This window comes from Salmo trutta, chromosome 40 (genome assembly GCF_901001165.1).
Source record: "Salmo trutta chromosome 40, fSalTru1.1, whole genome shotgun sequence".
NCBI classification, from domain to species: Eukaryota; Metazoa; Chordata; class Actinopteri; order Salmoniformes; family Salmonidae; genus Salmo; species Salmo trutta.
The window spans coordinates 16,142,322-16,164,834 of record NC_042996.1 but is presented as its reverse complement, the minus strand read 5'-3'; the positions used below and the strand labels follow the sequence as shown (position 1 = coordinate 16,164,834).

Here is a 22,513-nt window from a genome sequence, read left to right as displayed (position 1 = left end):
CACTTACCCAATACTCAATCTGTCCATGTCCTGTCCCCAACCCCAACACACCCCTCTGAGTATCTATTCATTGAGCAATAGCTATGCTATGCTATTGTTGTATAAACTTCCATGTTATTCCAAACCTCTCTCTCTCCTAACAGGCTAACCTGTGCTTCGTGGACATTGACAACCACTGTATCGAGCTGCCTGAAGACTTCCCCCAGTTCCCTAACAAACCAGAGTTAATCCAGGAGCTCAGCGAAGTCCTCCTCCGCTACGGCATATCCCCAGTGGGGGGGGCTCCTCCAACCTCTGTCCCCACCTCCACCACCACCCCTGGGTCCGTCTCTACCCGTCACCCTGGTCTGAAGAGCCAACAGGCCCTGAGGGAGCTAGAGGACGATGGGAGGAATGGGAACCTAGGGGGGGAGCAGTTAGCTGTGTTGGATCTTCTCCAAGGGAACGCTACTCTGGAAAGACTCCAGGCTCTGGCTAAGAGAACGGGGGTCCGTGTGGAAGCCTTGAGGGGGGTAGGGGGTGAGGGAGAGGCCCAGGGGGGGAGGACGGCAGTCGAAGAGGAGGAGCTGAGGAACGCTAAGCTGAATGTACAGCTGAGGGAGGTGTTCGCTAGCAGGTTTACCACGATGTTCGCGGACTATGAGGCCTTCGTCATCCAGAGCGCTCCGGACCTGGAGTCCTGGCTCACCAACCGAGAGCAGATGCACAACTTTGATAAGGTGAGATGGGTTGACACACACACACACACACACACACACACACACACACACACACACACACTGTTTACCTTTATGTAATGTGCTGTTTATTGAGGCCTGTGTTGTGTGATAGTGGAAATCCACTGGAGCATTACCATGTTTGTGAGATGCTGGATTCAATTCTTTCCTGAAACCCGTCCACTATGAAAATATTCCATTTGATAAATAAGACGAACACAGCCGGAGCTGTTAAGACACGGTATTGGCAATAACAATGTTTGCATTTATAAAATCACTGGGGAAATACATTCATATCATCAAACAGCCAGATAACAGAGTTGGTTGGTGTGTGTTTATGCTACGTGCTGTGCACCCAGAGATGGGCAGTATTTCTGCTACATGTATTTGAAATATGTATTTCAGTTACTTCTTAGTATTTAGTCATTTGTATTACACTGGGCTGAACTGGACTCCAATGTACAGTGCCTTCAGAAAGTATTCAGACCCCTTGGCTTTTTCAATTTGGTTACGTTACAGCCTTATTCTAAAATGGATTAAATAAATAAAAATTCTCAGCAATCTACACACAATACCCCATAATGATAATGTGAAAACAGATGTATTAAAAATAAAAAAAGCTGAAATAGCTTAAGTATTCAGACCCTTTGCTATGAGACTCACAATTGAGCGCAGGTGCATCCTGTTTCCATTGTTCATCCTTGAGATATTTCTACAACTTGATTGGAGTCCACATTCAGTTGATTGGACAGGATTTGGAAAGGCACACACCTGTCTAGATAAGGTCCGACAGTTGACAGTGCATGTCAGATAAAAACCAAGCCATGAGGTCGAATGAATTGTCCGTAGAGCCCCGAGACAGGATTGTGTTGAGGTACAGATCTGGAGAAGGGTACCAAAACAACTCTGCAGCATTGAAAGTCCCCAGGAACAAAGTGGCCTCATCATTCTTAAATGGAACCACCAAGACTCTCTTCCTAGAAATGGCCGCCCGGCCAAACTGGGTAATCGGGGGAGAAGGGCCTTGGTCAGGGGTGTGACCAAGAACCCAATGGTCACTCTGACAGAGCTCCAGAGTTCCTCTGAGGATGGGAGAACCTTCCAGAAGGACAACCATCTTTGCAGCACTCCACCAATCAGGCCAGACGGAAACCATTCCTCAGTAAAAAGCACATGACAGGCCGCTTCGAGATTTCCAAAAGGCACCTAAAGACACTGACCATGATAAACAATATTGGCCTGACTGCCAAGCGTCACGTCTGGCGCAAACCTGGCACCATACCTACGGTGAAGCCTGGTGGTGGCAGCATCCTGCTGTGGGGATTTTTTTCAGCGGCAGGGCCTGGGAGACTATTCAGGATCGAGGGAAGATGAACGGAGAAAAGTACAGAGATCCTTAATGAAAACCTGCACCAGAGCACTCAGGACCTCAGACTGGGGTGAAGGTTCACCTTCCAACAGGACAATGACCCTAAGAATACAGCCAATACAACGCAGGAGTGGCTTTAGGTCTCTGAATGTCCTTGAGTGGCCCAGTCAGCCAGAGCCGGGACTTGAACCCGATCTAACATCTCTAGAGAGACCTGAAAATGGCTGTGCAGCAACGCTCCCCATCCAACCTGACAGAGGTCTGTGGAGAAGAATGGGAGAAACTCTCCAAATACAGGTGTGCCAAGCTTGTAGCGTCATACGCCAGAATACTCAAGGCTGTCGTGGCTGCCAAAGGTGCTTCAAAGTACTGAGTGAAGGGTCTGAATACTTATGTCAATGTCATTTCAGTTTTGTATGAATTTTTTTATTAGCAAAAATCTCTAAACCTGTTTTTACTTTATCATTATGTGGTATTGTGTGTTGATTGAGGGGGAAAAAACGATTTCATCAATTTTAGATTAAGGCTGAACTACACAATGTGGAAAAAGTCAAACGGTCTGAATACTTTCTAAAGGCACTGTATTTTGTAACAAGATGCTTTCGAAAGCTGTAATTTGAATGGTACTATGGTGTGATAAGAGTGTCTTCTAAATGTGCATGTGTATGGAAAAAATGAACAATTTCACAGCATGCCTTTTAAGGAACTCCTCCCCGAAACAAGGCCAATAATAATACCCAGTGTGCTTTGCAGTTCATTTAGGTTCATTTTTACATTTACATGTTGGTCATTTAGAAGACACTCTTATCCAGGGGGACTTACAGTCAGTGCATTCAACTAAGGTAGATAAACAACATAACACAGTCATAACAAGTAAATGTATTTATAAGTACAAAATACATGTATTTTTTATTAAATACATTTCAAAAGACAAGTATTTTGTAGTTTATTTCGATACATTGATCTTTATGATATTTTGTCATTTTATTTTGTAATTTCTGTCCATCCCTGTGTGCACCTATATCATTTTGTAATTACATTTGTATCTTTCCCTACCTACTAGTATTTGTCTTCATGTCTTTCCCTGCGAGGGCATGCATTTTAATGTATCTGTGTCTGTACTAACATATCTCCCCTCTCTCCAGGCATCCTTCCTGTCTGACCAGCCGGAGCCCTACCTGCCCTTCCTGTCCCACTTCATCGAGACCCAGATGTTCGCCACCTTCATCGACAACAAGATAATGTCCCAATGGGAGGAGAAGGAGCCGCTGCTCCGCGTGTTCGACGGACGCATCAATAAAGCTCGTCTGTACAACGTTAGAGCCCCAAGTCTGCGGTCCTCCAACTACCAGAGGTGCACCATCCTCAAGGAGTCAGGTGAGTCAGAAGAGAGGGATGAGTGGGGAAAGGGGCGGGTGGGTGGTGGTGGTGGGGTGGGGGGGGGGGGGGGGCGCGAGAGAGAGACCGAGAGGGACAGGTGGAATTGAAGGACAAATCTATAGTCGTTTAAAATGAGTTTTTGGTAGTTAACAGAGAAATATGGGTAGAGGAGAGGGACTAATTGAAAGATTGGGCTTGAATGAGAATGTGCTCTCTGTGCTGTCTGTCTGATCAGCATGCTGTAGATGACTGCTGTCTGTCAGTCTGTCTGCCTGGCTGGCATATCAACGATGCTTTAAGAGGTCACACAGGACTCACTTTAAATCCATCTCTTTCCACATCCATCCTATTACTTTCCGTCTCATCATCATCTTCCCCCTCTTGACCTCTATTTCATGTGTTTATTAGAAACAGCAGACTTCTCTCCACTCAGCAGGTGCTCCCCTTTGCCTTTTCTGCCCATTTTTGTCTTTGTCTCAAAGAAAGCCTCACCTCACAAAGCTCATTCTTCTACGCTCTATTTCTCTTTCTTTCCTTCACGCTCTCTTTTTCTCTCTCTCTCTCTCGCGCACATATACACACACGCTTCCCCCAAAACACCCCTGCCTCCCCTACCCCACTGAGTCAGTCCTGAGTCTGGCTTCCTCACTTCCTTTTGCCTACGCAGCAGCAATCTGAGACTTAACAAGGGCAAGCCAAATGAGTTCTAATTAAGCTTAAAAAAAGACCTGACCAGACACTCTCACAGACAATGAAGTGTGTGTGTGTGTGTGTGTGTGTGTGTGTGTGTGTGTGTGTGTGTGTGTGTGTGTTGCGCGTGCGCACTACAGGTATACGAGAAGTCAATTCACAGGGTCCGACATTGGCAGATTGTAAATGCTGTAAAAGCCTAATTGTTCAGAGAGAGTTCTTTCAGAGGTGGTGGCGTGTGCAGTTCCCCAATTACACACACAAAAGAAACTATTTTATTCTGCTTAATGTCGCTCCGGTGCTCCTCTCTCTCCTGTCTGACAAACAGAGGACTGAGATTGGAAGATAAATTCAGAGGGTTTTGGTAGACAAAAAAAAGCTCATATCTGCCATGTAAAAAAGGACCTCACCAACAGATGCGCTGTTTATCACCGCGAGCAGGGGTTAATTGACAGGTGCCTGTTGGTTCGGGTTGAGGTGTACTGCGTCTGTTCTCTCTACCTTGTGTTCGTTAAAGAAAGAAAGGAAATGGTTCGAGAATGAAGTAGGTTTGGAGAGAGAACAGAAAGACCAAAAGAGAGACCGAGAAAGACAGAGCAAGCAGTGAGATGAATTGAACAAAAACAATGCTTTGATGTCCTGCTAAGCTTTGTGTAGAGGAGCACAAGAGTGGCAGCTTATTGGGGTGTGTGTGTGTGTGTGTGTGTGTGTGTGTGTGTGTGTGTGTGCGCTTGCGTAGGTGTGTGTGTCTTTGTGTGTAGGTGTGTGTGTGCGCTTGCGTAGGTGTGTGTGTCTTTGTGTGTATGTCTCTTCATTCAAAGTGAACTCAAAGGTTTAGTTTTAGCATTGTAGTACATTTATTCTCAAGTAATGGTTATACCAAAAGAAGGCATTACTCAAATCTCCCTCTCTTGATTTGATCTCCCTCTCCAGCCCAGGCCATCGAACAGCGGCTGCTGAAGATCGACCACACAGCCATCCACCCCCACCTCTTGGATATGAAGATTGGACAGGGCAAATATGAGCAAGGCTTCTTCCCCAAGCTGCAGTCTGACGTGCTCTCAGTCGGACCCACCAATAACAAGTGAGTATATGATGCCATTACCGAAGAGCCAACCAATGACGGGCATTGTTTCTGGGAAAAAATGTGTAATGTTTTGAACATAGAACGGCTATGAACGTAATACAGTTGAAGTCGGAAGTTTACATACACCTTGGCCAAATACATTTAAACTCAGTTTTTCACAATTCCTGACATTTAATCCAAGGAAATATTCCCTGTTTTAGGTCAGTTAGGATCACCACTTTATTTTAAGAATGTGAAATGTCAGAATAATAGTAGAGAGAATAATTTATTTCAGCTTTTAATTCTTTCATTACATTCCCAATGGGTCAGAAGTTTACATACACTGAATTAGTATTTGGTAGCATTGCCTTTAAATTGTTTAACCTGGGTCAAACGTTTTGGGTAGCCTTCCACAAGCTTCCCACAATAAGTTGGGTGAATTTTGGCCCATTCCTCCTGACAGAGCTGGGGTAACTGAGTCAGGATTGTAGGCCTCCTTGCTCGCACGTGCTTTTTCAATTCTGCCCACAAATTTTCTATAAGATTGAGGTCAGGGCTTTGTGATGGCCAATCCAATACCTTGACTTTGTTGTCCTTAATCCATTTTGCCACCATTTCGGAAGTATGCTTGGGGTCATTTTCCATTTGGAAGACCCATTTGCGACCAAGCTTTAACTTCCTGATTGATGTCTTGAGATGTTGCTTCAATATATCCACATAATTTTTCTCCCTCATGATGCCATCTATTTTGTGAAGTGCACCAGTCCTTCCTGCAGCAAAGCATCCCACAACATGATGCTGCCACCCCCGTGCTTCACGGTTGGGATGGTGTTCTTCGGCTTGCAAGCCTCCCCCTTTTTCCTCCAAACATAACGATGGTCATTATGGCCAAACAGTTCTATTTTTGTTTCGTCAGACCAGAGGACATTTCTCCAAAAAGTACGATCTTTGTCCCCATGTGCAGTTGCAAACCGTAGTCTGGCTTTTTTATGGCAGTTTTGGAGCAGTGGCTTCTTCCTTGCTGAGCGGCCTTTCAGGTTATGTCAATATAGGACTCGTTTTACTGTGGATATAGATACTTTTGTACCCGTTTCCTCCAGCATCTTCACAAGGTCCTTTGCTGTTATTCTGGGATTGATTTGCACTTTTCGCACCAAAGTACGTTCATTTCTAGGAGACAGAGCGTGTCTCCTTCCTGAGCGGTATGACGGCTGCGTGGTCCCATGGTGTTTATACTTGCATACTATTGTCTGTACAGATGAATGTGGTACCTTCAGGCGTTTGGAAATTGCTCCCAAGGATGAACCAGACTTGTGGAGGTCTACAATTTTCTTCTGAGGTCTTGGTTGATTTATTTTGATTTTCCCATGATGTCAAGCAAAGAGGCACTGAGTTTGAAGGTATGCCTTGGTATACCTCCACAGGTACACCTCCAATTGATTCAAATGATATCAATTAGCCTATCAGAAGCTTTTAAAGCCATGACATCATTTTCTGGAATTTTCCAAGCTGTTTAAAGGCACAGTCAACTTAGTGCATGTAAACTTCTGACCCACTGGAATTGTGATACAGGAAATTATAAGTGAAATAATCTGTTTGTAAACAATTGTTGAAAAAATGACTTGTGTCATGCACAAAGTAGATGTCCTAACCGACTTGCCAAAACTATAGTTTAACAGGAAATTTGTGGAGTTGTTGAAAAACATGTTTCAATGACTCCAACCTAAGTGTATGGTAACTTCCGACTTCAACTGTATATACGCTACAGTTGTGCTACGGTGATGTAGTCCAAGTTAACTAATGTTTATCCCTAATCTTCCATCTGTAATATGTAGGTGAGGAGAGTCTATATAAATGTTTATACGGTTAACAGTGTTGTGTCTGTCAGCAGGTGGTCCAATCGTACCGCTACGGCTCAGCGCAGGAAAGACCGTCACAGACAACAAACAGAACACTTGACTCTAGATAACGACCTCAAAGAGGTACGGACACGACACAGACATCCCTCCCTCTTCATCCTCTCTCCTCCTCCTCTTCCTCTGGTTCCATAGCATGCCTTTATGTTCCTTCTTATTTGATTTATTTTGAGAGCTTGTTCTCCGCTTTGTTCCGTTTTCAAAGCCTGTCCGTCTTAACTGATGTCATGTTTGTTTCTGTAGCTTGTTTTCTCTTTTACTACTTTTGTTTTCTTAGTTTCTTTCTATTATTTGAATGTCCTGTGCATTCATGTGCATGGTGCTTTTCCTTTCTTTTCTCGTTCCTGTCTTTTCTGTGGGTCCTGTGTGTTGGGGTTGGGCCGTACCACCTCTCAGCAGGTAGAGGGGTGTCTAGTCCTGCAGAACTCCATGGCGTTTTGGGAGTGGGACAAGGCGTCTCCCCCGCCTCTCAAACCACCAAAAAAGTCTGCCTCTGAGTGCTGCCTGGTACGTGGAGGAGTGATGGACCCCCTCACGGACCGTCCCACTAACCCTTTAAAAACTACCCCTACCCCCAAGACGGCTCCCACTCCAGTCCTGCTTCACACACACACACAATCCCTGCTTGCTCACACACAGTGGCTCTGTTTGATAGATCACTCATGTGCCTGTTACATTAGTTAAAGTCAACAGCACTGAAGAGAGTGAGTCATGGCTCTGCAGAGGATCTTGTTTTCCCTCATCTCTCCTCCTCCCACCCTTTTACAGTTCTGTATCTACTGTATGATCTCTGTAGGGAGGAGAGAGATGAAGGAAGGAATTACTGAATCGTAACGGATACAAACTCTAAGACGGCAGACTCATTTCAGACTCAAGCCAATTTAAGTCAACTAGACTGAACTCACCAGTGTGTCACTGAAATGGGCTTAGCGCCTCAAAACACTGTGGAGAAGTTACCAGAAAACAGAACATTTTTATTTTCACTTTGTCTTGTTTTCTCTACAAGCACATAACCCCTCACCACAACCCAATGTTTGTTAAAAGGTATTCAAGACTGTACAAAACCGCAGTCCTCTCTCTGATCAATGTCTACCATCACCCCTACCCTTACACAACCTCTTAAAGTTTGACCCAACTGAGAAATGTCCCTCCATCCACCTGTAATGGTTCATATTGGGTGTAGAGTTTTATAGACAGAACTGACTGTTGCTCTGTGTCTGTCTGCATCAGAAGTACATGCAAGAGGCTCGGAGCCTGGGGAAGAACCTCCGTCAGCCCAAGCTGTCTGACCTCTCACCTGCCGTTATCGCTCAGACCAACTGGAAGTTTGTAGAGGGACTACTCAAGGAGTGTCGCATGAAGGTGAGTCTGTACAGGTGAAATATATTGTGGTTGCAGTTGCTGTGTGTATCCAATGTACAGTACCAGTCAAAAGTTTGGACACACCGACTCATTCAAGGTTTTTTTCTTTATTTTTACTATTTTCTACATTGTAGAACAATAGTGAAGACATCAAAACTATGAAATAACACATATGGGATCATGTAGTAACCAAAAAAGCTAATCAAAATAGATTTTAGATTATTCAAAGTAGCCACCCTTTGCCTTGACAGCATTGCACACTCTTGGCATTCTCTCAACCAGCTTCACCTGGTATGCTTTTCCAACCGTCTTGAAGGAGTTCCCACATATGCTGAGCACTTCTTGGCTGCTTTTCCTTCACTCTGCGCTCCAACTCATCCCAAACCATCTCAATTGGGTTGAGGTCGGGGGATTGTGGAGGCCAGGTAATCTGATGCAGCACTTAATCACTCTCCTTATTGGTCAAATAGCCCTTACACAGCCTGGAGGTGTGTTTTGGGTCATTGTCCTGTTGAAAACAAATGATAGTCCCACTAAGTGCAAACCAGATGGGATGGCATATCGCTGCAGAATGCTGTGGTAACCATGCTGGTTAAGTGTGCCTTGAATTCTAAATAAATCACTGACAGTGTCACCAGCAAAGCACCCCCACACCATCGCACCTCTTCCTTCGTGCTTCACAGTGGGAACCACACATGCAGAGATCATCTGTTCACCTACTCTGTGTCTCATAAAGACACAGCGGTTGGAACCAAAAATCTCAAATTTGGACTCATCAGAACAAAGGACCGATTTCCGCCGGTCTAATGTCCATTGCTCGTGTTTCTTGGCCCAAGCAAGTCTCTTCTTATTATTGGTGTCCTTTAGTAGTGGTTTCTTTGCAGCAATTTGACCATGAAGGACTGATTTCACACAGTCTCCTCTGAACAGTTGATGTTGATTTTGTCTGTTACTTGGACTCTGAAGCATTTATTTGGGCTGCAATTTCTGAGGCTGGTAACTCAAATGAACTTATCCTCTGCAGCAGAGGTAACTCTGGGTCTTCCTCTCCTGTGGCAGTCCTCATGAGAGCCAGTTTCATCATAGCGCTTGATGGTTTTTGCGGCTGCGCTTGAAGAAATGTTTCGGATTGACTGACATTCATGTCTTAAAGTAGTGATGGACTGTCGTTTCTCTTTGCTTATTTGAGCAGTTCTTGCCATAATATGGTATTTTAGCAAATAGGGCTATCTTCTGTATACCACCCTAACTTGTCACAACACAACTGATTTGGCTAAAACGCATTAAGAAGGAAAGAAACGTTTAACAAGGCACACCTGTTAATTGAAATGCATTCCAGGTGACTACCTCATGAAGCTGGTTGAGAGAATGCCAAGAGTGTGCAAAGCTGTCATCAAGGCAAAGGGTGGCTACTTTGAAGAATCTCAAATATAAAATATATTTGGATTTAACCCTTTTTTGGTTACTACATGATTCCATATGTGTTATTTCATGGTTTTGATGTCTTCACTATTATTATACAATGTAGAAAATAGCCAAAATAAAGAAAAAACGTGGAATCAGTAGGTGTGTTCAAACTTTTGACTGGTACTGTATATCGGTGCAATTTTGTGTTTAATGTATTCATGTTACGAGGGGATTTGGTCCTGTCTACAAACATGTTTTTTGTATCCTATGTGTAGGGGTCATGTTGTGTTGACCATGTTTCTGTGTCTCCTGTCTCCAGACTAAGCGTATGTTGGTGGAGAAGATGGGCAGGGAGGCAGTGGAGCTGGGTCATGGGGAGGCCAACATCACAGGTCTGGAGGAGAACACTCTCATCGCCTCCCTCTGTGACCTGCTGGAGAGGATCTGGAGCCACGGCCTGCAGGTCAAACAGGTCTGTAGACACACACACACGTGCATATACACACACATGCACTGAACAGAAACACACATACATGCACACTCTCTCTCTCTCATTAATCAGGTTTTATTGTAATGACAACATTGCATTTACAATATAAACCCACTCTCATGCTCAGTGCTCTACTTGGAAGAACCTGCTATAGGTCAGAGAGGTCAGTCTACCAACACTTTGGTTAATCAGGTGTTATAATCCATATGACCCTATTTCATTAGGCTTATTGACTGGTAATCCTCGATCTATAGTCTAGCAGTATTAGTGAATGTATTAGCTATTGTATTAGGGAGTGTATTGGCTATTAACAGTGTGTGGGTTGACCTCTAACCTCTGGACTGTGACCTCTGTAGGGGAAGTCAGCTCTGTGGTCCCACCTGCTGCACTACCAGGCCAGAGAGGAGAAACTGGAGCAGCAGCAGCAGCAGGCAGAGTCACCAGGTAAGACACACACACACACACTTTTTTATATATATATATATATATATATATATATATACACATACACACACACACACACACACACACACACACACACACACACACACACACTTATATATACACTGCTCAAAAAAATAAAGGGAACACTTAAACAACACAATGTAACTCCAAGTCAATCACACTTCTGTGAAATCAAACTGTCCACTTAGGAAGCAACACTGATTGACAATAAATGTCACATGCTGTTGTGCAAATGGAATAGACAACAGGTGGAAATTATAGGCAATTTGCAAGACACCCCCAATAAAGGACTGGTTCTGCAGGTGGGGACCACAGATCACTTCTCAGTTCCTATGCTTCCTGGCTGATGATTTGGTCACTTTTGAATGCAGGCGGTGCTTTCACTCTAGTGGTAGCATGAGACGGAGTCTACAACCCACACAAGTGGCTCAGGTAGTGCAGCTCATCCAGGATGGCACATCAATGCGAGCTGTGGCAAGAAGGTTTGCTGTGTCTGTCAGCGTAGTGTCCAGAGCATGGAGGCGCTACCAGGAGACAGGCCAGTACATCAGGAGACGTGGAGGAGGCCGTAGGAGGCCAACAACCCAGCAGCAGGACCGCTACCTCCGCCTTTGTGCAAGGAGGAGCAGCAGAAGCACTGCCAGAGCCCTGCAAAATGACCTCCAGCAGACCACAAATGTGCATGTGTCTGCTCAAACGGTCAGAAACAGACTCCATGAGGGTGGTATGAGGGCCCAACGTCCACAGTTGGGGGTTGTGCTTACAGCCCAACACCGTGCAGGACGTTTGGCATTTGCCAGAGAACACCAAGATTGGCAAATTCCCCACTGGCGCCCTGTGCTCTTCACAGATGAAAGCAGGTTCACACTGAGCACGTGACAGACGTGACAGAGTCTGGAGACGCCGTGGAGAACGTTCTGCTGCCTGCAACATCCTCCAGCATGACTGGTTTGGCGGTGGGTCAGTCATGGTGTGGGGTGGCATTTCTTTGGGGGGCCGCACAGCCCTCCATGTGCTCGCCAGAGGTAGCCTGACTGCCATTAGGTACCGAGATGAGATCCTCAGACCCCTTGTGAGACCATATGCTGGTGCGGTTGGCCCTGGGTTCCTCCTAATGCAAGACAATGCTAGACCTCATGTGGCTGGAGTGTGTCAGCAGTTCCTGCAAGAGGAAGGCATTGATGCTATGGACTGGCCCGCCCGTTCCCCAGACCTGAATTCAATTGAGCACATCTGGGACATCATGTCTCGCTCCATCCACCAACGCCACGTTGCACCACAGACTGTCCAGGAGTTGGCGGATGCTTTAGTCCAGGTCTGGGAGGAGATCCCTCAGGAGACCAACCGCCACCTCATCAGGAGCATGCCCAGGCGTTGTAGGGAGGTCATACAGGCACGTGGAGGCCACACACACTACTGAGCCTTATTTTGACTTGTTTTAAGGACATTACATCAAAGTTGGATCAGCCTGTAGTGTGGTTTTCCACTTTAATTTTGAGTGTGACTCCAAATCCAAACCTCCATGGGTTGATAAATTGGATTTCCATTGATTATTTTTGTGTGATTTTGTTGTCAGCACATTCAACTATGTAAAGATAAAAGTATTTAATAAGATTATTTCTTTCATTCAGATCTAGGATGTGTTGTTTAAGTGTTCCCTTTATTTTTTTGAGCAGAATATATATACACACACACACCTTACATGGTCCATTTAATCTACAACATTGACATAAAACACATGTGCCTCCTACCCTCAATCCATTCAGTCACACACTATCCATAGCCAATGAATCCCATGAAATACTCCATTTGAAATTCTACTCCTGTGTTAAAATTAATCTACGGACCTTTCACACTCCAGTGGCATCTGATTTCAATGGGAGCGCTGCCAAAGCTGAGGTGTGTGTGCTGCTTTCTCCCTCCCACAGTGTCAAACGGTCCAGAGAGACGAAAGTCTGAGTCGTCAATAGGGATGCCATCGCTGCGAGCGTCCGTCATACAGGATATGAGGTACGAATTCCCCACCACTGAACCTGTACATTACGATGTTACATAGTTAGATGGTATTATCTCCCAACTTTATCCATGTAAGTCAACAATTTGTTTTGTTATATGCTGTTATTTATTTTTTTATTCTTACCACCTCACCTTCTCTCACACATCCCCACTCCTCCCTCCTTCCCTTTCTCAGGCACATCCAGAGTATGGGGGCGATAAAGACGGATGTGGGCAGAGCGAGGGCCTGGATCCGTCTGTCTCTGGAGAAGAAGCTGCTCTCACAACACCTCAAACAGTTGCTGTCCCGCCAAGCCTTAACCAAGTACGCACGCACACATAAACACACAATATTATTCACATCGACAGTGTCTAAGCCATGGTTAATGTGTATTACGTGTGTGCTGTGTTGTTTCCAGGAAGTTGTATAAGCGCTACGCCTTCCTGCGCTGTGAGGAGGAGAAGGAGCAGTTCCTGTTTCACCTGCTCTCCCTCAACACTGTCGACTACTTCTGTTTCACCAGTGTCTTCACCACCATCAGTGAGTAGGACTTCAACATAACCACAATTCAACCTCAATATGACCATAATATAACCACTAATTTACCACAACCTATACAGAACAGTCACATCATAAGACGGTTGACCGACCTCGATCAGTCCGCGCACTAGCTAAAACAATTTAACTACAAGTCAACCACTTTAACTTACCACAAGTCAACAACAGCAAACCTTTCCACTCAGCCACTGGGGAGGGGATGGACGGTAGGCTTTGGAGAGTCCTAATTGGTGTGCTTGCCTTGGCCGATCACTGTTTTCCATGGAGGTTCATGTTAATGTAGATTTATAGGACTTTAACTTGGACCAATGGCAGAGACGGTATTAACCTGAGTAAAGCATGAGGCTATGTACATGTAATCAAAGATTGAGAGCAGGATTACATTATTCACATAGCAGTTTGCACTGATCAGCACCATAAAAAAAATGTCTCTCTAACACGCATACACGCGCACACACACATCATCAATAGCCCTGGGTTTGCTTTCTCTGGAACCCTTGCCTGCCGTTAGAGGAAACTGGGATCATTTGTTATAGTAAAATTCATAAATTAATTATTACTCTAAAGCAGTGCAAGCCACTGAAATGTCCCTGATTTCAGTTTGCCCTAGTTATATTTTTACTATAAAAATAAGAATACATTTATTCTTTCTGTGTTGAACTGAAATACTTTTTTTTTTTTTTGTCCCTGCAGTGATCCCGTACCGCGCTGTCATCATCCCCATCAAGAAGCTGAGCAACGCCATGACGACCTCCAACCCGTGGGTGTGTGTGTCGGGTGAGCTGGGCGACTCGGGCGTCAGGCAGATCACCAAGAACGTCCTGGAGATGACCTTTGATGTGAGTCTGAACTATGACCCTACAGCCAGGGCCCCCACGCCTCCTCTCATGTCTCTGTGACGTTCTGCAGCAAGGTTATATCAGCATTGATTGATGGTTTTGCTGAGAACGTCACTGAGTCATTGTTCGGTGCCCACTGGGGTGAAGTGGACGACTGTTCCCTTTTTGTGGCATGATCTCGCATGGTCTCATAAGGCGGAAGACTGACTAACTCACTCTCTACCATTCCATACTTACTACTAATCTCATTCACTCGTTCATTTATCCATTCATTCATCTTTGCGTGACTATTTGCTCTGATACCTTCCCCTCAGAGCCAGGGTTGATGAGTTAGAAGTTGGGGTCATGTAGCTGATTCCACTTGGTAGATATTGGAAGTGTGCTTGAATAGTAGTTAACTCTGTGAGATGCTGCCGGGCACAATGAGCGGATGGACCCAGACTTCTCGTTTTTTTCCCCTCTTTCCTACTTCCTTCCTCACAGGAAGTGCATGTCTCTACCTACTGAGCCTTTTTATAGTCTCTATTGATCTGAGTGGTGCCGTGTTCACTAGTGTTGGGTGGTAGCTCTTTGTGGCTTTGTGAGCAGTTTGTGTGATGGCTAACTATTCAGTATAGCTTTGTAGAGCATCTCTCTAGAGGAGCTTTGCTACAATGGTGGTGGTTTGGGTACACACCTGGTTTGTAGCCTGGTGAAGGGTAGTCTACTAGAAACCAGCAACCCAAGTCCATCCTCTCCCACTCATGCTGTCCATCATGTCCTAACACGTGTGTTCATCTCCCCCAGTCTGCTTTCAGGCCACACACTCACATCGACGCCATGTTCAAGGTTAGAAACGCCATCTCCCTATCTCTCTCTCCCTCCCTCCCCCTCTCCACCGGACCCAGTTGGATCATCCCAGACCCAATGTTCACTGTGTACCATAGACTCCAGGGTCGTATTCATTCGGAACCAAACGGAAGAAAACTGACTGAAACAGGGGAGGGTCTACCTGAAGTTGTCCAATAACAAACACTCCTTTTTCTGTTATCCGTTGTAAAACATTTTTGCTACGGTGTGGCCTAATGAATACGACCCAGCTCTCTCTCTGGGTTGAGAGCTTCATCAACGATGGGTTGGTCTGGGTACTGTCTGTTGGTTATAGTGTATTGATGGTGTTCTAGATTTATGAAGAGTTATGTGTTTGTCCTTGAATGCCACTTAGTGTAGTTCAGCATTACATTGACATTTCCTTGACATGATGCTGATGTTATGCATATCAAATCAAAGTTTGTCACGTGCGCCGAATACAATAGGTGTAGACCTTACAGTGAAATGCTTACTTACAGGCTCTAACCAATCGTGCAAAAAAGGTATTTGGTGAACAATGGGTAAGTAAAGAAATAAAAACAACAGTGAAAAACAGTAGCGAGGCTATAAAAGTAGCGAGGCTACAAACAGACACCGGTTAGTCAGGCTGATTGAGGTAGTATGTACATGTAGATATGGTTAAAGTGACTATGCATATATAATGAACAGAGAGTAGCAGTAGCGTAAAGAGGGGTTGGCGGGTGGTGGGTGGTGGGACACAATGCAGATAGCTCGGTTAGCCAATGTGCGGGAGCACTGGTTGGTCGGGCCAATTGAGGTAGTATGTACATGAATGTATAGTTAAAGTGACTATGCATATAAGATAAACAGAGAGTAGCAGCAGCGTGAAAGAGGGATTGGGGGGGGGCACACAATGCAAATAGTCCGGGTAGCCATTTGATTACCTGTTCAGGAGTCTTATGGCTTGGGGGTAAAAACTGTTGAGAAGCCTTTTTGTCCTAGACTTGGCACTCCGGTACCGCTTGCCATGCAGTAGTAGAGAGAACAGTCTATGACTGGGGTGGCTGGGGTCTTTGACAATTTTATGGGCCTTCCTCTGACACCGCCTGGTGTAGAGGTCCTGGATGGCAGGCAGCTTAGCCCCAGTGATGTACTGGGCCGTACGCACTACCCTCTAGTGCCTTGCGGTCGGAGGCCGAGCAATTGCTGTACCAGGCAGTGATGCAACCAGTCAGGATGCTCTCGATGTTGCAGCTGTAGAACCTTTTGAGGATCTCAGGACCCAGGAATCCTCAGGACCAATGCCAAATCTCACTCAATGCACCAAGCTCACCTTCAACTAAAGGGTTTGGAACGGGGACGCAACTTTCTCCTAAGTGGCATTCAAGGGCATATTGTAGGAATTCTCACCTGTCATTGGCTGTATATTGGTCTAATGTAGACTTTTAGTTGATCAATTGGCTAGATAAGTAGGACTAGATTCGATAGAGGATTACACTGCATAGTTATAGAATTAACAGTCATACTGTTGTCGTTAACAAATGATTTCTGAATTATCGTTGTGAATTAACATAGAAAAAACATGACATCTTGATGCTGATTTCTCTCTCTCTCTCGTCTCTCTCTATAGTGTCAAAACCTGGGTAAGCTGACTACAGTCCAGTTGGGTCATGATAACTCTGGGCTGCTGGCTAAATGGTTGGTGGACTGTGTCATGGTCCGCAACGAGATCACAGGCCACACCTACAAGTTCCCGTGTGGGCGGTGGCTTGGCAAAGGCGTGGACGACGGCAGTCTGGAGCGCGTTCTGATTGGTGAGCTGGCGTTGCCCAACGCAGATGAGGATTGTGGGAGAGGGTGTCGCACGCCCGACATGCAGCATTCGCCGGGTCAGACCAGACGCTCCAGCATCACCTCGATGGGAGGACGCGGATACAGTGAGTAACATCCCTTCATGACATGACATGACCAATACCTGATTTACTGTTGACATAACTATAGATATTCACTTTTTGTCTCTTCCGTTGCAGAGCCCACCTCAGCTCAAATCCAGGAGGCCATCGGCGAGGCAGTGAACATCATCTGCAAACACTTCCACAAGCCTGAGAAAGAGGTGTGTGTGTGTGTGTGTGTGTGTGTGTGTTAGAGAAAGTGTGAGACCGACCTGAGAGAAGAAAATAACAAGCACCTGCTGCATGTTCTCCAATGAATCTGTTCATTTGAGTTCAGACAGTGAAGGGTCTGTATAATCAGTTTTTGACTCTCCTCATCTGGCAGGTTAATAGTCTCTGAGTTGCTCTGTCTGGGGAATTATGTCAGGGCAGAGAGCAGATGCTGTTTCTCTTTCATTATGAACACGATGAACTCATTCTAGTGCTTAACAATCCCTTCAACCCCCTGTCTGCACACTCTCTCTTTAAATATACTCTTCTTCTCTCTGTAGAATTACTCTCTCTGTGCTCCCCTCCAGCTTCTCTCACTCACTCACTCACTCACTCACTCAAGTGGCAGTGTTCATTATGTGAGTCTGTTTTATGGCTCTGTTTATAATGGTGTTTCTATTGAGGAAGTTCATGCAGTAATAGGAAATGTCTAAATGGCTGGCGCGTAGCCCCAGTCACTAACAGACCCCTGTCAGAGCAACAATAGGATAGATAGAGACCCCACACACCCCAGCCACGAGCTGTTCTCTACCTTACCGTCAGGCGGACGGTATCGGAGAATGAGGTCCGATACCAACAGGCTCAGAGACGGTTTCTCTCTACGAGCCATCAGACTGCTGAACTCTTGAACTGGACTGACCACCTGGTCTGATTCTCTACACTTTAGCACATATCACAACTGCTGCTACCAGACTTATTATTCTGCTCAATTTATACACTTCCCCCAATACACGTGTACGTGTTGGGCTATAAATTGTGCCTTCCTGTATTATGGTTATGCTAAAATCTATATTCTATTCTACTGAGCCATTTACTTTATGTTGGTATTATTATTTGTTACTATTTCTTATTGTTGTGTTGTCGAGAAGGAACCTGCAAGTAAGCATTTCATTGGACGATGTATACCATGCGTATCCCGTATATACAACTGATGAAAGTGAAACAAGTCTAAACCCCTGGAGAGAGCCGTTAACTCAGCATCTACATGACTTTCACTGGAGAAATAGTATAGTATAGCATTAGCCGCAGCTAATGTAAGGGCCTTCGGAGGAAAAAGGCCTTTATAGTGCTGTATAAATGCTCTCCACTGTCACATGCTGGTGAACTCTGTGAGGGGGAATATGAGAATAAAGGGAATGTTATGTTGATTTCAAGTGAACATTTCACTGTTTCTAATTGGTGCTTCAAAAGGGTAGTGTTGCATCATGTTCGTTGTTTGAGAATCAACAATTGGTACCTTTTTTTAAGTCTCAAAGGTTAATGAAATGATGCGGAAGCTCTCTTTCTGAACATCTGCCTCTCTCTTTCTTTCTCTCCCTCTCTCTTTCTTTCTCTCCCTCTCTCCAGAGGGGCAGTCTGACCATCCTGCTGTGTGGGGAGGTTGGTCTGGTCGGGGCTCTGGAGCAGTTCTTCCACAACGGCTTCAAGTCCGCCCGCCTCTTCCAGAAGACTGTCTTTGTCTGGGACTTTGTGGGTGAGTGGCCTACCTACACACCGTTGCCTCCATCTAGTGGAATAACCTAGAAATACCACATCATTCTCCCTGCGTATGATACATTTAGATGGATTGTGGGGTTATTCTTCTATGAAGGTGCTAAAGTGCACCCGCTATCCATCTTTATGGTATGATTATAGATCTATGTAATAGGCTTCCCTCTAGTGGTGAAAACTAGGATATCGCATACTGTACTTCCCCAATGGAAATAAAATAGTCCATTTAAAAAGTCCCTTTGATACTCAAAGTAACCCCGCAGGTAGCTGCTTTAGCGGTCATATGAAACGGCTGCTTCATCCTTTTATTAATATTCATAACACAGCTTTTGACTGATATGATAAAGGATATGAGATTATGGTTTCCATAGAGCACTTTACTTGCACAGATCAAAGGTTCAAATATAATGGAGCTTGAACCCCTGACATACTCTCTAGATCAATCAATCAATCAAATGTATTTATAAACCTCTTTTTAGCAGTTGTTACAAAGTTCTTCTATAGTAGGCCCTACCTCCATGTCCCCTCTTCTCTTCCTGTTCTCCTCCTCTGCCCCCACCTCCCTAACATATCTCTTCCTCTCGCCCGCTACAGAGAAGGCGGTGGCTTACATGGAGTCAGCAGACCAGATGGGGGACATGCAGGAGACTGCTGAGCCCCTGGGCCTGACCTGTGTCTCTCTCTGTCACTATGTCAGTGCCATCAACTCCTCACCCAGGAACATTGGCAAGGACGGCAAGTTCCAGCTGCTTGTCTGCCTGGGGGCAAGGTGAGGGCACAACTCGCACGCAGTGAGACAGAGATGGGGCGACAGGTAGCATAGTGGTTAGAGCATTGGGCCAGTAACTGAAAGGTTACTTTGTCTTTGTCTTCAAAAAAGAAAAGGAACACAGCTAACTCTCACAGGAGTGCGCGCCACTGAGCTCATGTCATTTTCTCACTCATCTACTTCCAGGACCTCTTATTCTCGCCCCATTCACAGTAGAAGCATGAAACAATGTTCTAAAGACTGTTGACATCGAGTGGAAGCCTTAGGAAGTGCAAAATGAACCCTAAGTCACTGTATACTGGATAGGGAATCACTTGAAAAACTACAACCCTCACATTTCCACACTTCCTGGTTGGATTTTTCTCAGGTTTTTGCCTGCCATATGAGTTCTGTTATACTCACAGACATCATTCAAATAGTTTTAGAAACTTCCGAGTGTGTTCTATCCAAATCTACTAATAATATGCATATCCTACCTTCTGGGCCCGAGTAGCAGGCAGTTTAATTTGGGCACGTCATTCATCTGAATTTCCGAATACTACCCCCTCTCACTAAAAAGTTAACTGACTTGCCTAGTTAAAGGTTAAATAAAAAAATTGAGCTGTAGTTGTTATTGGCACAAAGCATCTAGATGTCTGTATTGGGAATCAACATCACACTTCTAAATAGTCTCATTGGTGACATGGAACCAAATGTTTAGCAAACATACTCCTAATTATCTCCTCTCGCTTTGCAGAGATCGTCTGCTGATTCAGTGGCTCCCTCTGTTGGTGGAGTGTCCAGTGATCCAGCGGATGTACGAGGAGTCTGCTCTGCTGCGGGACCGGACCACGGTCAACGCTCTCATCGCTGTCCTGCAGACTCTCCACGACTTCCCCATCACCCTGGAGGCCTCGCTCGTCAAGGGCATCGACCTTTAACCCCTACCACACAGCCTGTGGGGGGGGGGGGGGGTCCAGGACTACATTACCCACAAACCCTTGCTCTGTTCCCTTTTGCCCTTTCACTGTCGACTTCAGCTGATTCACTCTGGGAAAAGTCTTATAGGGAGGAAGTAAAGACTGAGGACTTTATAAAGAGACCAGAGACGGTTCGCTACCAAAGCAATCAATTCCACTGCTTCAGAACAGAAGCTTGGGCTTTGAATCATTGATGAGTGATGATGCAGTATTATTATTACATAGCTTGTGGTTTTGAAAATATCCTTTTTGATATTTAATAAGAAGGGACTGTTTTTAAAGAAAACCCGTGGATGTTTCCCTATGTGCTAGATGTGTGTAGCCCACTGTAGGTAGCTCTTCAATGGACACTTTTAGCCTGTGTGATGGAGATCCTATCTTTGCCTGTCTGCCATCTCTGTCTGCTGGATCCTGCTCCAACTTCAGCTAGTGTTAGCATTAGCAAGCATGCCTGTGGGTCATAGTAGGCCAGGAGAAAGGAAACCAAAACAGAAAGTGACTGTTTGCCCCTGCTGCCTCTCCATAGTCTCTGCACTGGGAATATCTGTGGGTGAAACTTCATCAGTTGGATGAAGATGACTACCATGGAAAGAAAAACTGGACTCATCTGCTTTCAGCACTACACTGAGTTGTGTGCAATGCAGCTTTTTGATTGGATGTTGGTTCATTCCAGAAACACCTACTGTGTTGGGCTGGATCTTTGTTCTGCTTTGTGATTGGCTAGCAGATCTTGGTGGACACAAACACTGCGCTGAATTGGAGAGGTCTTTCCTAGGGGGGCAGGGACTTTTCTAGGGTTGCATGGACATTCCAAACAAATTACAGGCATTGACCTGACCCTATTTCAAACTGTGTGTGTGTCTATATAGTGTACAAAACATTAAGAACACCTTCCTAGTATTGCGATTTGGGGCACCTCCCCCTTTTGGCCTCAGAACAGCCTCAATTCATCACGGCATGGACTCTACAAGGAATCGAAAGTGTTCCACAGGGATGTTTGTCCATGTTGACTCCAATGCTTCCCACAGTTGTCAATTTGGCTGGATGACCTTTGGGTGGTGGACCATTCTTGATACACACAGGAAACTGTTGAGTGTGAAAAACCCAGCAGCGTTGCAGTTCTTGACACAAACCAGAGTGCCTGGCACCTACTACCATACCCCGTTAAAATAAACTGAAATATTTTGTCTCGCCATTCACCCTCTGAGTGGCACACATAAACAATCCATATCTCAATTGTCTCAAGACTTAAAAATCATTCTTTAACCTGTATCCTGCCCTTCATATCTACACTGATTTGAAGTGGATTTAACAAGTGACATCAATAAGGGATCATAGCTTTCACCTGGATTCACCTGGTCAGTCTATGGAAAGAGTTGGTGTTCATAATGTTTTGTACACTCAGTGTATGTGTTCTCTCCTAATGTTATTTTTATATTAGAAATCGTAATGGTCAATGTATTCAATTTCATCCTGGTTTCTGTCATGCACTGTGTGTGAGTGTGAGCGTGCGTGCATGAGTGTGAGTGTGAGCGTGCGTGCGTGCGATTTGTTGATCTCAAATGGACACTTACTCTGCATTACTCTGTGTGGTATAGAAATGTTCCAGACCCTTATTAATGTGATACATGTGAAATACACTGGAATATTAAACAATTGCAATAAGAACCTATACATACAACCCCTAATGATGTATTTATCATAAATGCCTCAAACCTTCCTATGATAAGTGATTATTTTCTGGTGATTGTTAACTCCTTCTGGGACTATTTCTAGCTGGTTGTATTTTTCAATCGAAAATAGATCTCTTGCCACTTTTTCAATTAACCTTGATGAACATGTTCTTATATTTCTGTAACAAGTGTAAATAGGGTGTTTATGCATGTGTACTAAAAAGGGTGATCAAAATACATGTTGACTAAAGTTAGGCTAACTATGACCAGACAATAGATTTGAACCCAACCAAAAGGGAAAACTGACAGATTCCGAATATCACTTTTAACTGTTTTGACCACAGTACTTTTCCAGTATTAACGCATAAAAGGACCGCAAATTTGTTTTTAATGTC

General features: G+C 44.9%; 1 protein-coding gene across 8 annotated transcripts in view; it reads left to right on the top strand.

Annotated features, from left to right (window-relative positions):
* LOC115180476 (DENN domain-containing protein 5B) overlaps nt 1-21,192 on the top strand; it is a 77,949-nt gene extending 56,757 nt beyond the window's left edge. For 2 of the 8 annotated variants that reach the window (XM_029742603.1, XM_029742598.1), the window contains 17 exons: nt 144-719; nt 3,231-3,462; nt 5,089-5,239; nt 7,110-7,203; nt 8,368-8,499; nt 10,226-10,378; nt 10,753-10,840; nt 12,790-12,871; nt 13,053-13,181; nt 13,276-13,397; nt 14,109-14,254; nt 15,041-15,082; nt 16,695-17,001; nt 17,095-17,177; nt 18,574-18,700; nt 19,312-19,486; nt 20,223-21,192. In XM_029742603.1, the coding sequence (XP_029598463.1) occupies nt 144-719; nt 3,231-3,462; nt 5,089-5,239; nt 7,110-7,203; nt 8,368-8,499; nt 10,226-10,378; nt 10,753-10,840; nt 12,790-12,871; nt 13,053-13,181; nt 13,276-13,397; nt 14,109-14,254; nt 15,041-15,082; nt 16,695-17,001; nt 17,095-17,177; nt 18,574-18,700; nt 19,312-19,486; nt 20,223-20,406 (2,823 nt within the window). In that variant the 3' untranslated portion in view covers nt 20,407-21,192. The remainder of the gene's footprint in view (nt 1-143; nt 720-3,230; nt 3,463-5,088; nt 5,240-7,109; nt 7,204-8,367; nt 8,500-10,225; nt 10,379-10,752; nt 10,841-12,789; nt 12,872-13,052; nt 13,182-13,275; nt 13,398-14,108; nt 14,255-15,040; nt 15,083-16,694; nt 17,002-17,094; nt 17,178-18,573; nt 18,701-19,311; nt 19,487-20,222) is intronic. The other 6 variants (XM_029742604.1, XM_029742601.1, XM_029742605.1 and 3 more) reach the window with 4 other exon arrangements.
* Nucleotides 21,193-22,513: the final 1,321 nt, after the last annotated feature.